The sequence below is a fragment of the Papaver somniferum genome, unplaced genomic scaffold (genome assembly GCF_003573695.1).
Source record: "Papaver somniferum cultivar HN1 unplaced genomic scaffold, ASM357369v1 unplaced-scaffold_118, whole genome shotgun sequence".
NCBI classification, from domain to species: Eukaryota; Viridiplantae; Streptophyta; class Magnoliopsida; order Ranunculales; family Papaveraceae; genus Papaver; species Papaver somniferum.
This window is the reverse complement of record NW_020620825.1, coordinates 266598-281651: the sequence shown is the minus strand read 5'-3', so window position 1 is coordinate 281651 and position 15054 is coordinate 266598. Positions and strand designations below refer to the sequence as shown.

Here is a 15054-nt window from a genome sequence, read left to right as displayed (position 1 = left end):
ATCACCTGACTCATCTGGATCTGAGTCGATATGTTTGTTTTGAGTCAGATCTGACTCATCTGACTCGGAAATAAGTGAGTCAGTGGTTTGGTCTCATGAGTCAGGGGTATTTTGTTACCTGACTCAAATGAGTCCGAGTCAGGGGTTATGTCTGAATCAGAGGTCGAGTCAGATCTGACTCAAAATGGAAAACAAACGGTCTGACTGCTGACTCGGTCCGAGTCAGGGGTTGACTCAGATTCAGACGCCGAGTCAGCTGCAAACAAACAAGGTCTGAGTTAGCTAACTACTGAGTGACACTGACTTCACAACTTAAACACATGTTCAATTCTATTTCATAGAAGATGCATCCATAAAAGACAGTCAAGTTTCAACGAGACAGCCAAATTTACTTTGTCTGTAAAAACTTTACCTTTTTACATCAAGGTAACATGGTGGTAGTAGTAGCTCTATTATTAGTATAGTCATCGTAATATTAGATATTCACAATGTGCTGCTACTGGTTAGTTTTCTTCAACTTTAAAGAACCCTTTTAAGAGACGATTTAAGAAGCAGTGGGTGCTATTTACCAAGTTTACCAGTCAAAGGCCTCTTAAGTCCTCTTTGTTTTCTTACTCAGTTGAGCTTTCCGCAATCTGGTGGTGGATGAGTTGCACGTCGAAACCAGGTGTTGAAGGCTGATACCAAGTGAGGGCAGTCCTCAACATTGCGGGTAGAGAAACTGAGGCACTTCTGTAGCAAATCCTGGGAATCTGACAAAGGCAATGTGGATATAATCTTCAAGAGTGTTTCTTCCAATTCCTGATACAGCGTTTTGTGACTCAGAGGACTCTGAGATGCATTTTCTTTGCATACAATCAACACTGGCAGCCAATCCTTTACCAATTTCAGACGAACCTGGAAAACAAAAGATCAATTCATCTAAACAATATTGTTTCTAGAACATACAGAAACTTTTACTAGTGTGCCTTGCACAGTTACGTGGAACCAGCAGTACAGTGGTCCAATTTGGTTCACCTCTTTTAAACCAGGTGAACAGAACCGTGGTTGCCAACATCATGCAAAAATCACCACCACAAAAAGTTTAACAATTAGATCAAACATCATCATCAAGTAACACTTACTCGAGATAAGACTTTCTCATGACACGGGTGGAAATTAGACGGAAAGGGAAAACAAAAATACAACAAGATAAAAATACATAAAATCCACTAGTATACAGAACTCTACGGTATAAAATGTTACCGACAATTTCAAAGTAAAAACAAAATCAGTTGAAAGAAGTGGGATTACAACATGCGTAGAGTGGTTCCTACATATGTTCAAGGCCATCCCAAGGGGGACACACTAATATGCATACAGCACCAACTAGGAAAATACATTTTACACCACGAACTCCATATGATAACTGAAAATCACAAATAAATCAGACAATAAGTATAACAAATTAATTTCAACCAAAACAATGATAGCTGCCCAAAAGCATGACAATAAATCTTAACAATTAATTCTAAAAAGCATCACTATATAATCTTCTTCTTCTTCTTAGCCTTTGGTCCTAATTTCATAGGGGAATGGCTGGGGTTTTACCCGTTGGCTTGCCAGGCTGTGCAGAATAATTACACAGGCGCAGTTATCACTATAAAATCTACAGGGTAGAGCGAAACATGCTATCAGGGAACTAAACTAAAAAAATCCATCTTAATGATAAATTCATCTAACCTTTGTTGGAGACCTGACAATGGAAACCGAAACCAGCATATGAAGCAGCAACCAATCAAGTTTAAAAGTACCTAATAGTCTAGAAGTTAAAGTATATATTTCAATCACCAGTGCTAAAAACACTACATAGAAAACGAGATAGTTCAAATTACAAAACCTGTCTAGCAGCCAAAATCGAACCGGCAGCAACCGCACTGGCAAGCTTGCATGTGCAGCGAAGAATAACAGCAGGAAAGCCAGGCACAATATTTCTCCACGCGTCCTCCCTAAAAGCCCTTTGTAAATTCGCAGTAAATGAAGCTTGTTCACTCCATTCCTTTACAGCCAAATCTGCAACTTTCAATTCAATCATCCTCTCAACCAACCATAACAAATATTTCCCATTAGTTAAGGCCGTATGCAGATTCAACCTTTGTATTGCTTCAGTCTCATTATGATCACCTCTAAAATTTGGACTCGAATACTCTTCTAAAGAATCCTTCACCACTTTCAAATGAATCTCAAATGCCTTATCTAATGCCCTTTTCACGGAATCCCTAGAGGAAAACTCCCTCAACAGTTTCGCTACAAAAGTTTTTGGAGAAACCGCATTAGGATGATTATGAATTGCTGCAAGAATCAAACCATGAAGCATTTCATCTGCGTCACTATCCTTTCCCCCATGAGAAAGCCTGGACAAAAGCTCATTTGATTCCTCTTGCCTCAAAAAAGGAATCAGATTCAAAACCCTAAGCTCCTCCTCTTCAGTCCATGGAACTGCTTCAAGAAAGTTAACACAAAATCTAACAAGATCCTCGAACAGCAATTCCAACGCCACAGGAAGAATCGATAAAACAGCACTCACGGAATTGATTTCGTTAGCGAAATCATTTGCATAGAGCAGTTTCAAAACAGTTAAATGAACATCAACAGTACCCATCGAAGCTTGAACTTTTAGATTCAGATTGAAAACCCTAGAATTATTAATCAAACCTTCATGCCATCGATCCGATAACAATGCCGAAAAGTATTTGGATCTCCGAAGAACATTTGAGTGAAGATAAAGCTTAACACTCTCTTGATTATCAACAACAGACGGTTCATCTCCATCAAAGGGGATTGATTCTAGGTTAACGGAGAGGATGACATCAGCAGTTACAGAATCGTCAAATCTATAAGTTGAAGATGATGATGGATTTCGATGAAAATTAAATGGTTTTTGATGATGGTGATGAGGGTTATCTTCGGATTCAGATAATCGATTGCTACTTCCATTTCTATGCCTTTTCATCAAACCTCCATTACTCCCTGTCATGGTTTTCTAAGAATGCAACTTCCAATTATATTGGATAAGAATGAAAATACCAGATATTTATACTCCCCGGATTGGGTAATACCAAAGCTAATCGGGGTCTAGCTAAATTTAAATGGACCTAATTCCCTGGTCAAAGGGGTTGTTAAATTCGGTGAGCTTACCTTGTTATCCTTGACCTGATCTTATCTTATCTTACTAATACAAAGAAGATAAAAAATAAAAAATTGTAGTAGACCTCCTAAATTACTAAGTTACCTTATTCAAACTAGTAAAGGGCACGTGCGTTGCACGTGTTATTCGAGCTCAAAATGTCACTCATAAGTTCCATTGGGCGCCGGATTCCATTGAATAGATGATTACATGTAGCATATTTAGTGGCCCGTACAGAGAAATAGAGAATGTCCAACTTGCAATTGAATTAAGAGATTTTATACACAGATAAGCTAAAAATTAATGGCTAGCACATTTCATTAAGCAATTGAGCTGACACAATTGAACCACTGACATTATTCTGAACTGTTGGATATAGGAATAACATATTTCATTAAGAAACAATTATACAACTAAACGGCTAACGGAAACCTCGAGGATATATAGATACATGGGTTCCTGACAAATTCAAAGCTCCATGATTTGGAGCGTCAATTACCTTAATTGAACAACTCAACAAAAATGATAAAATTGTTGGTTTTGAGAGTGAACTGATAATGGAGGGGCCAATGCAAAGAATAACCACGATGGTGGGCTACTTTATTTGTGAAGGGGTAGTACCATTGACTGCTTCAAGGGAGTGATAAAGGAGGTGTTGATGCAAAAATGTGAAGATGAAGACACCAATTTTTCCGTGGCAGTGTCGATGTACTGTATATAAAAGAGCAAGGATTCAACAAATAAAACTATTTTACATGGCAAATTAATGTTTAGGGCTAAAGAGCAAAAAGATGAAAGAGGAGAGGGAGAGAGTAACTACATACCTTGTACAGATTAGTCTCATCCTTGCATGGTCAGATAATATAATAGTAGTCTTAGACCACGCCCCTCTTGACTCCATGTTGGTTCTTGCTTATCCATCAGTTATCTGGTATCATAACATAACAAAAGAATCCAAACTTTGTCTTTTGGGTCTCTGAAATCGAACATCAGAATGTCTTCATTTCGGCAAAAAAAATTACCTATCACAAAAAGGGGGGAAAAGCGGAAGAATTTTGAAAAATAACAGTAAAATCGATTACCTAAACTTCCTTCCCAACCTTGAAATATTATAGATGCTTAGGAGCGTCACCAGAGCGCATGTACAACTTTTGTGGGTTTATTATTTTCTCGAAACTTATCCAACCTTGCGACTTCCCTTCGGGATGTTTGCAGCTTAATCATAGTTCTTTCCAGTTCTGCAAACTCTTCAAAGCTGCAAGAAAAAGCATAATATCATACATTTGTGCTCTGAAATTCAGTAACTTTACATCCCTAGTAAAACAAAAAAAAAGTAAACCACAAAATATAAAGATGGGATTAGCTGATCGCACCTGAGAAGAGTCATCACTTATCACACATCCCTGCAAACAAAATTAGCCCTAACTAAGAATTTTTTTAAACAATTTCAAAGCACCGATAATTCAAAGTAACCTCAAATAACATCATGTATCAAATACACCAAAGGCAAAGATACGTCACAATAGCTTTTCTAATATGTAAGCATCACAAATTTAATAATTCAGCCATTTGTGGTGAAGGATGCTTTCCTTCACTGTGATTCAATCTTATAATCACAAATGGAAACCTTAATTTGATAATATGAACATTGAGATTAAAATGTATTTACCTGCATTACCAATTCTTCTTTGCAGCCATTTTATGTAATTTGCAGTTAACATTGTTGGACTTCCTGTTCTTTTCTGACATGGGAATATGTTTACACAAATAGAAAAAGTTAGTCATTTGTCAACATGAAGTCGAGCACCCACGTGACTTAAGCTAATAAGGTCGTTTGATACATATTGAAGTTAAATCGATACATAAGATTGACAAACAACCTGTTAGATCGAAAATACACGCCATCTAAGCCATGCTCAGAAAACCTAACCTGGAACAAAACAGTACTCATCAAATCAAAATAACAAATTCCCCCAATATAAGTAGACATTGATCTATTACAACAAAAATCTATTACTTAAAATTACCAATTGGATAAGAAATTAACAAAACCATGATAATTGCTACTCAGTTGCTACTCGAAATAAAACGAATTAGAAGTATAGGGTTTTTTCACTTACCTTTGGTAGATGAAGGCAAAAAAAATCTTTAGCATAAAGATTGCAAAAATTGAGTACCATTTCAACCGAGTCCACTTTCCTATCTACAGTAGTTCCTGTTGGTTGGCAAATTTTCCTAAAATCAAATCTTAAAGAACATATAAAAATTGAAATTCGTTAATATTATAGAGCAAAGAGTATATGAATACCGGAACAACAGACCAAATTAACATGACCACCATGTTTTTTACGACCACCGTTCCTCCATTAACATGAACACAACCATGTTTGTTGCGACCAGCATTTCTCAGCTTAAATGTCTATGCTACAGAAACAACCAAATTTCAAATCAGAAACATGCATTAGTCAAATTTTAAATATGATCTTAACTTCATTTAAAAAATTACCATACTTTGGAGTGTGATTGATTTGTTGTCTCTTCTTCTTCCTCTAAACCGTAACTTTAGAAATATGTCTAAAGGTCTTGTTCTAGGGTTCAATCTTAGAGGGAGGGAGAGTGAGAGCGAGTGGTCCGTGGAACTGAGTCGGAGAGAGGAATTTCAATTTCAATTTCAATTTTGAACTTGAATTTGAATTCTCGAGAGTCGAGATACTTGGGACCTGTGTAATACAATTCTCCAATTTTCTCCGCAGGTTTCTTTAGCAGTAAAGATTGACCAATTTGTCCTCAATTTATTTTTCCTTTGCCGTTGTATAAGGGTATGTTATAGTAAAAAGGACCTAAATCGCCTCTTTGGTTTATAATAGTAAAGATTACCAAACTCTATTATATCATGCAAATTCAATAAAAACAAAGGATGCGAACGTATACTCCCTCCGTCCTAAATTGATCGAGCTAATTGGTTTAAAATTTTGTCCCACAAATAAATGAGCTATCTCATTGATGAAGAGGATATTTCTAAAACTACCATTTTAATTGATTATTGTTACTATAAGAAATATGTATAATTTAATAGCCATGTTTATATTCGTTACGTAAGTGTTTAAAAATGCTTTTTAATAGTATAAAGTTTACGAAAAACTGTGGTATAGTTTAAGAAATAAATCATTTCTAAGTTTTACTAGTTATTATCCATAAGGGTATAATTGTAAAAAATACTGAAACATACTCCCCTTTTCTCCTTATCTTAATAATTTTGCAAACTACAAATAACTCAATTATTTTGGGACGGAAGGAGTATTAAATAACACTGGATTAAAAATGCCCTTCGAGATGTGCATTTTTACATAATTGCCATTATTTTAAAAATGGATCAAATTTTTTAAAAACTTAATATCTATCAAAATATACACCGGATTTTTATAAATTTATGTATTTGAAAAGCTCTTTGAATTATCTATGTAACGAGTAAGAATAAGAATATTAACTTTTTATTTTACACAAAAAAAATCATTGCTTTCGAAATTTAATATTGTTGAATGAGTCAAATTCAAGCATGCGCATCGTACATGTGTTCTCACTAGTAAAACTTAAAAGTATACTCATTTCTTAAAATCAGCTTATTCCTAAAAGCTAAATTCTAAAAACACTTAAAACTCTTAATCTTCTCACTCATTCATCTTCTATTAAATCACCATCTTTGAATTTGCAAAAAAAAAATTGGTGATCGAAATCAATCAAGGAACAATCCAGAACGAAAAACTGATACCAAAACCTTAAAATCAATGGAAAAAGGAAACAAAAAAGTTGGATCTAGTGAAATCAGTAAACTCAAGCATGAAATCCATGAAGATGTTAAAGAGACCCCTTAATCAGCGAGAAGAAGACACTAAGTGATGTTTAAACTCAAACCAATTATTTTGTTATGTGGTATGATTGTTATATTAGGTTAGATTATCGAAAATTATGATTTTTTGGGTTGACGTCGTGGTCGATTAGAAAACTGACGACTTTTGATATTTAGTGTTAGTCGGCATCGTCGTAGGATGAAGATCCTGCCGAATTTTAATATTATTAATGACAACCGTTACCCAGAAACCATGTTCGGCACGTTATCTAAGTCAGAATGATGACGACTTGGTGCTAGTTATTTTCGTCGTCATCTTTTTTAATTTATAACATACCGACTTAGCGTCACAGAAACTTCATTCTTCCTGTGTTAATTTTAGGGTATTAGTCTTCATTATTTTGAAATGTAATGTTGACGAATATTTAGTCACATTTATGGTCAGCGTAGTCGTTAAAACTATAACATGACGACTATTTAGTTAAATTTATGGTCATCACTGTCCTTAAAACTAGAACATACAGAGTATTGAGGTTCAACACTCTTTTATGTGTTGGCAGCTTGTACTTGTGTATTTTTTTAGGTTCCAAGAGGATAACATAGAGGATCTCCCTCGTTCTACCAACATAGCAGATGTATTATCCTAGATTGAAAATATTTATCCTCAAAAGGTCCTTCTGATGTAACTGAAGAGAAAGACCCTGTAAGAGACTTACTTGTGTGGGCTAAGAATAATCTTGAACAATTTATAACGTATATGAATAGTCCTAGCAATCCCCTCAATTATAGTGAATGTTGCACATCATTAGAGGAAGAAGAAGAGGATGAGGATGGAGATGATTATGATCCAAGACTTTTTTTCAAGACATCTGACTTTTATGTAATCAACCCCTATTACAATAAGGATGATGACTACATAGGACCACCTGGGAAGTTAGAACCACACGCTCATAATGGTAAAAACTTGGATGAAGTGGAGGAAGAGCAAGCTAATGATGCTGAAAACCCTGATGAAGTGGAGGAAGAAGATGACAATGATAATAATTAATGAAAATATGTTTGATATGTTTGCTTATGTTGTGGAGATTTTTGTACTCTTACAGGGGTGTATTGGATCGGGATTTATATGGATAAAAACAGATACTAGTTTACCTGAATCTAGTAGATTTATAAGGTTTCTTAAAAGAATCTTATAGATTCTTACAGATTTATAATTTTGAATTATGTTGGATTGAGTTGAGATTAATTTATATTTATAAGAAGTGAAGATCATTTTTCCCTTTAAAAAAAATCCATCAATAAAATTGAGGTGATGGTGGTGGTGTGTGGGGATGGTGGTATGTGGTATTTGTGGTGGCGGCGGTGGTGGTTGTTGGTGGTGGTCGGTGACGATGGTCGACATTGGTGGTGGTTGGTGGTGGTGGCGCTAGTGTTGGTGCTGGCGATGGTGGTATTTAGTAGTGGTGGTGGTGAGTGGTTGTTGGTGGTCGATGGTGATGGTGGTGCTAGTGTTGGTTGGTGGTGTGTGGTAGTGGTGGGGGAAAAGACGTAGTATGATGTGACAAAAAAAAGAAAAAAAATTGTCCACTACAATCTGTGTAACTCTTGTGGTTTGGGTTGAGATTATAATGAGATAATAGTATGCATAATTTGCCTACAAATATCCATAACAATCCTGATATATCCTTCTCCTCAACTATCCTAAGAAATCTTAATTGAATTGAATACCTCGGATATTTAAAGATTCCTAACATATCCTAATTGAATACCTCAGATATTTAATGAATCCTGACATATCCTGGTCGAATACCAAAGAGTTTTTAGGATTGTTAGATATCTATCTAAATCCTAATCCAATACACCCCTGTTAGATTGCTTAAATTTATGTTAATTTCAGAATTGTGATTTTAGACTTGTCGGTAACTCTTAAACTTATGTTAATTTCAGTTTCAATTGCTTTAAAATTTTAGTCTTTTTCTGCAGTTTTAAACAATGTAGAGTAGTAGTAAGTCGGCAGGATATTAAATGTTTTACAATACCGACTAATGGTGGTCGGCATGGTGTTAAAGTAACTACTCTAACGACCCTAGGGAAAATTCAAATAGTTTGTCAGAATGTTACCGGTGGCATGGTCGTATGATAATTATGATGCCGACTAGAGGACATATATCCTATTGTTAGTATAAAATTAATATTATGAAGTACACAGTCACTCAATTGAATGCTCAACGGCTAGTATTTTCAAATACTAGCCATTAAGTGTTTTGTTAGTATAAAAGTACTTTCAACTTCATCTTCACCCAAGATGAAAGAATGGAACGTTTAAATGCACCATTACCAATTATTTGTAGTCTCTATACACAATCTGGTCATTTTGTAAATGCTTGTCCCTTTGAACGAAGCATATGTACTATTACCAATTATAAGGGTTTCTTATTTCTCATGAAAGCTGCAAAAACAGAGGTATATCAACCGTATGCTTCAAAATGCACATGTCGTGGATTTTTTTTATTGGATAGATGAGTATGTAGCTTCATTTGAACATGAAGTTGCTAAAATCAACCTTCTACCATGCACGGATCCATGTTGCGATAGTAAACTGCAGATACTTACCTCACCAAAATAAGTGTGTATTGGAAAAATATGCTACCTATATCCCAAATGTGTTAGGGTTCAGTTTATAATGTTTGTATGTGCTAATTAAGTGTTGGGTGATTCTCAATTTCACACCAAGGTTATGTTTTCATCATATAAACCAATGTACCCCACTACTTTGGTTATAGGCGGCAAGTTTTCAATGTTCTTATATGGACGACTATAACTTAATCGTCATGTTTTAGTATTTGAACAATGACGACTCCGATAAAGCCGTCATTGTTGTTATTAATTGAAAATGACGATGTTTGATATTTTATCCAGGGAACTGTTAATATTTGTCGCCATGTTAAAGTTTTCTACCACGCCAAGTTTGTTACAGTGACGGCTAATGTTACGATGTTGTCCAGGTTAAGGTCAATTTTTGTCTGGAATAATCATCACTATGAATATTTGAAAACACGAGGGTCCCAAAATACACCACCAACTTTTTCTGAGGCAACCTGCATGGACTAAACTAAAATACAATTCCGAGAGTTCAACTTAATAAATCTCAATCTGGAATTATATGAAGAGATTATATCTCTTTCTCTCACAATCAGAATGTAAACAGAGACACGTCCGTGAACCTTATTATACCGTGAGAGTATTTGGACGATTCCCAAGATCAATATCCAAGAATCAATCAAGTCGTATCCAACATTTGCAATTGAATTATCTACTTGATATGATTTTACGTATAACCTGTGATATTTCAATTATAAAGATAAACAATATATATAAATGCGGAAAAGAAATAACACAGACACCAAAAAAATTGTTACAAGGAAATCGCAAATGCAGAAAAACCCCGGGACCTAGTCCAGATTTGAAAACCAAACTATATTAAGCCGCTACAGACTCTAGCCCACTATCAGAACTTCAGACTGGAATGTAGTTGAGACCGAATTAAACTGTCACAACAATGCAGTTACAGTCGCGCTCCTTACGCCTCTTGAATCCCAGCAGGACTTCACGCAATTATTTCCCTTAGCTGACATCCTTTACATCCTAAGAGTTGCTTCAACTCAATTGAAAACTTTAAACCATTCTGCCTCCCACAGACAAGCCTATATGTGATTTCCGTTCTGATCAAAGATCAAGGTAAGGTAGGAAATCAATTGTAATAGACAAAGTCTAGCAAACCTCAAAATCCGATCTTATGACTCCCGAAGAGTAGCCTAGATTATTATTCACCTCACAAGTATAAACTTGTGGAATCACAAAGTCTGAGACGAAGAAACTTTGTGATTTCTATCTATCTTGTTTGTTGGAGCAAGTCTAGACAATCAAAACAAGATCAGGATACACAAGCTATCAAGATTAAAGATAGTTGGACCTGGCTTCATGAATCCCTAGGTGAAGTCTTTTTAGTCGCTAAACCTAAAAAGGTTTAAAGGAGAGGACGAATCTAGTTTACAACTAGAACACACAAGAATAGTTTTAGGGATTCAAAGATCCCAGTTGTTTGAGGTTCTCTTTATATAGACTTTCAAGATCAAGGTTACTTTATTTAAGCTAAGGTAGCTTTGGAATCAAGCAATCAATAATCACCTTAGATAAAAAACTTGACTTGAGATTAACATAGCAGAATTTACACTCTGGTTAGGATTAACCATAACCGAACCGTGTACAAAGACTTGTTCATAAAAAAGTTTAGAAGAAACTAGCCAATTTAACGATAAGCTTAACCATTTTCATATAATACTTTAAGACTTTTCCTTGAGCCACAATGGTGATCAAATATGTCTAGCTAATGTTTTTAGATAGTTGTTCAAATGCCGATTATCTCATAGAAATAATTCTGATGCATCTGAAGATATTTAACAAGGTAAGTACGTGTACCTGGTACGTGTTCTGTATACCTGTTCGTGAATATTTTTGTTATAGTACGTGTACCGGGTATGTATACCCTTAAAACAAAAATGGGTTCAGGAACACACAGATCTTTTATGGTTTGCATACTGGGTATGCGTACCTTTTTGGTTTAGAAACCAACATATCTTTTCCGGTTTGCATACTAGGTATGCATACCTTTCTGGTTCACGAGTCAATACCTTTTATGGTATGGATACCGAGTATGCTTACCAAAAAGTTGCTACCGAAATATAGCTACGCCGGTACGTGTACTGGGTACATGTACTGCGACTTTAGACTTATAACAGTTCTCCCAGTATGTGAACTGGTATGCATACTGTCCTTTATCCAGATTTACAGTAATTTTATATCTCTCTAATAATCGATTTGAAACATTCCCGAATAACATCAATGACACATATCACTCTTCCAAGATATTTTCAATTTATTAAATCTTGAATCATAATTAGGTCATAAACAATAAATTGTTCTTAACTATATTCATCAAGTATGAACAAATGTTCTTAAGCTTAGCATATTTCGAGAACGATTAATCAAGATAAACTTGACTCGAAATTTCTGTGATGCATGTACTGTCTAATTTAGTCATGCGACAATGTCTCATAGATAGAAAGGTGAAAACTTGAGAAATAGGTGGTTCAGTCTTCACTTAACTTTTGTTGAAGGAGTTCTCCAGAGCTGTTGTTTATTTTCGCCTTCAAACACCCGAACGCAGTGATATCCGATACTAAACTACACACTTTTATCCTAATCCGAGACTTGACTAATATAGACTAGAAATCAAGATATAGTTTTGAAAAATAAATTTGAAAACAAGCTTGAGATATCAACACTTGTGAGTTCGACCGAACAATGCTCCCAACGGGCCGACTACAATATAATTGTTAGCATTTTCATTGTATTACAGTGACGACTATTTGAAGAAAAAAATACAGGAAAATAAGAATTCTTGTCCATTTTAGTAGTCGGGTTTTTCATATCACACAATGAAGGCCAACCTTTAGTCGTCATGTTAAATAACCACGATCGAGCCGACTATTTCAGGCTTTCTGTCACAATGTTGACAGAGTATATTGGTCGTCAATCTGATAAATTTATACCTTGACGACCTTGTACTAGTCGGAGTTGTCGTATGATAATTATGACGTTTTTCTCTCATATCTTTCCACGGTCATTAACTAAACCAATTTATCTCATGCTCTCATGAATAACCTAAATTTAATCCTGCCTTATTTTCATTCTTCTTCCTCTTTCTTTTTCTCTTCCTCTCTCTCCTCTTGAGTTAGTTTGCTAAGACGTTCATTTTTCTCTTTTGCACGTTTATTACCTTTCTTTGCCTTTGTATTTTGGATATGATGCCTTCTATTTTTCCTAAGATTGCATTATATGTGCCATGTGTAAAGCAAATTTTATTCCTTGGGAAAAACTACCCTCACGAAGTTCATTATTGCTTGCTCATTGTCGGTCACTACAACCCGGAAGTTTCGTCTTTGTGGTAAGAAAGCTTCAAGATTTCCAATGCCAAAATGTAACTCTTATCCTTCTCACGATCCGTAAAACATCATGTCACCGTGTATGATTGCCTGTCCGAGATTTGTCCTATAATATTCAACAAAGGCATGTTGTACCTATCCTTCTTATAAGTTCAATCAATGAACAACACTTGGTAGAAGCACCAGGCCAATTGAATCATCTCCTGATGCGCAAAAAAAATACGATGCACCCTCCCTTATAATGACTCATGGTGTCCCACCGTGTAGTTGTATTTGTGGGTCAACCATTATAATTTTTTTATTACCTTCCTACCATCCCATTCCATTCTTTTGATAGTTTCTTTGGCCGCATATTGTATATAATGAAGAAAGGTTATTCTTGTCATACCTCTTGAACTTACTAAGGAGCTTACTTGGTTTAATTCCCCAACTTGTTCTTACTTGATAGAACTCGTGCGGTTTCAACTTGGAAACTTGGAGGTGTCCAACAAGACTTTGCGGATCTTTATGGTTATGCCAACCAATATAAACTCTATGCATTCTCCACATGTTGGTTCTTCAAAAAAAAATAATCTTGAACGGGCAACAACACTGCTTTGACTTTGTTTTGTACACCCTATTCGTCTTCTTAGCATATACATAACACTTTCTCTTTTGACTTGCATCTGATCCGCTACACTCGCAAACCATTTCAAACCGTGTTTCTTTTTATTGGATGGTTTTCACTAGAACGTACATCTGCTCTTTTGTTTTCTTGATGACCCAATGTATTTCTTCGTCTTTAGACGACCATTCCAAATCATTAGCATAATGGGCAGAAGTATCAGGCCCCTAGCATTGTGAGCTTCAGGTTGATCGTTTAACGCCAATACAATCTACAAAAACATCACAAGTTAGATATAAGATAAATTACATAGAATATTCGGTTGATTGTTTAACGCCATATTCGGCAAAGTCGACATGTAAAACGTACGACTTATAACTAGTCAGCAAGGTCGATATTACAATTATCGTCGATAAAAAAATAGTCGGCAAGGAAGATATTGTTTGTACCATGATAAAATTACCACATAATGGGCCAAAATGCTGTCTGGACCATCATTCAGCTGTCATACGAGTATGCCAACAGGACAACCAACACAGGCCATCATCCTTCCAATCAACCACAAAGTCTACTACCAGTCAATGGTCAAAGTCAACGACCGGTCAATGGTCAAAGTCAATGACCAGTCAACCATCAAAGTCAACAGTTGGTCAACCATTGGTTCAACTGTTGAAGCCGTGTTTCCAGTCGCACTTCCAGCCATGTTGCCAGCGGTGCTGCCAACCAGTTTACATCCATGTTGCCAGCAATGCTGCCAACGAGTTTCCAGCTAAGTGCTCTGTCGCGCTGCCAGCCAGCCTCCATCCATGTTATCAGTTGTGTTGTCAGCCAGCCTCCATCCAGTCCCCATCCATGTCTCCAGTCAAGGCAGTCTGTCGGTCAAAGATCGATAGTCGCAGTCAACAGCAAAAGTCAACCTTTCCAGTCAAAGTCAAGGTCATTTGTCAAACCCGCAAGCACATGTCGATTTGGCCTGTTTCCACCGATCCAGTGCAAATACCCTGAAAGAATATTCTGGAAGTTTTTGGATGATTTGCTGACCAAGCTGCAGAGAAAGTTCTGGAATGTTCCAGATGACTTGCTGGCCAAACTACTTCCATATAAAGTTTATCACGAAATCACGGTTTAACCCAAATATCCAACTGTATAAATTGGGGGAAATTATAACCCTAAACGGACACGCCCAGATACAGAAATATACACCAGCAAACCCTAAAAGGGATCAAAATCCATTGTAATCAATAGATCAATAAAATATCTCTCAATTGTAGGCAAACCATGCCGAACCACGTAAAATTCGTGTCTATCATCTTTATGCTTGTTTTGTGTTATTAACCCTAGTTTTCATCATCATCACCAAAATCATCGTGTTTAGTGCCTGGAAATATTTCTGAGTACAAACAAATATATATATATACAAAACATTGACGAC

General features: G+C 36.0%; 1 protein-coding gene and 1 long non-coding RNA gene across 7 annotated transcripts; both read right to left on the bottom strand.

The window, feature by feature from the left end:
• Window positions 1-304: 304 nt before the first annotated feature.
• LOC113330601 (BTB/POZ domain-containing protein At1g63850-like) lies at window positions 305-3086 on the bottom strand. Of its 4 annotated transcripts, none has more exons than XM_026577413.1 (3): window positions 1880-3086; window positions 1317-1408; window positions 754-897 (listed from the first exon to the last, which is right to left on the bottom strand). In XM_026577413.1, exons 1-3 carry the CDS (start codon window positions 3014-3016, stop codon window positions 888-890), a joined length of 1239 nt encoding a protein of 412 aa, XP_026433198.1. In that variant the 5' UTR covers window positions 3017-3086; the 3' UTR covers window positions 754-887. The 4 variants fall into 4 exon arrangements, 2 of the variants coding, with proteins under 2 accessions (XP_026433197.1, XP_026433198.1); XR_003350350.1 differs by lacking the exon at window positions 1317-1408 and adding an exon at window positions 1723-1801 and having other exon boundaries at window positions 763-897; window positions 1880-3085; XR_003350349.1 differs by lacking the exon at window positions 754-897 and adding an exon at window positions 1723-1801 and having other exon boundaries at window positions 1277-1408; window positions 1880-3085.
• Window positions 3087-3460: 374 nt separating this feature from the next.
• On the bottom strand, window positions 3461-5875 carry LOC113330602. 3 transcript variants are annotated; one of them, XR_003350352.1, is made up of 9 exons: window positions 5678-5875; window positions 5475-5590; window positions 5287-5381; window positions 5047-5096; window positions 4836-4908; window positions 4540-4569; window positions 4249-4421; window positions 3991-4142; window positions 3461-3877 (listed from the first exon to the last, which is right to left on the bottom strand). It is a non-coding gene; the product is annotated as an uncharacterized LOC113330602 (long non-coding RNA). The 3 variants fall into 3 exon arrangements; XR_003350351.1 differs by having other exon boundaries at window positions 3991-4421; XR_003350353.1 differs by having other exon boundaries at window positions 3991-4421; window positions 5475-5585.
• Window positions 5876-15054: the final 9179 nt, after the last annotated feature.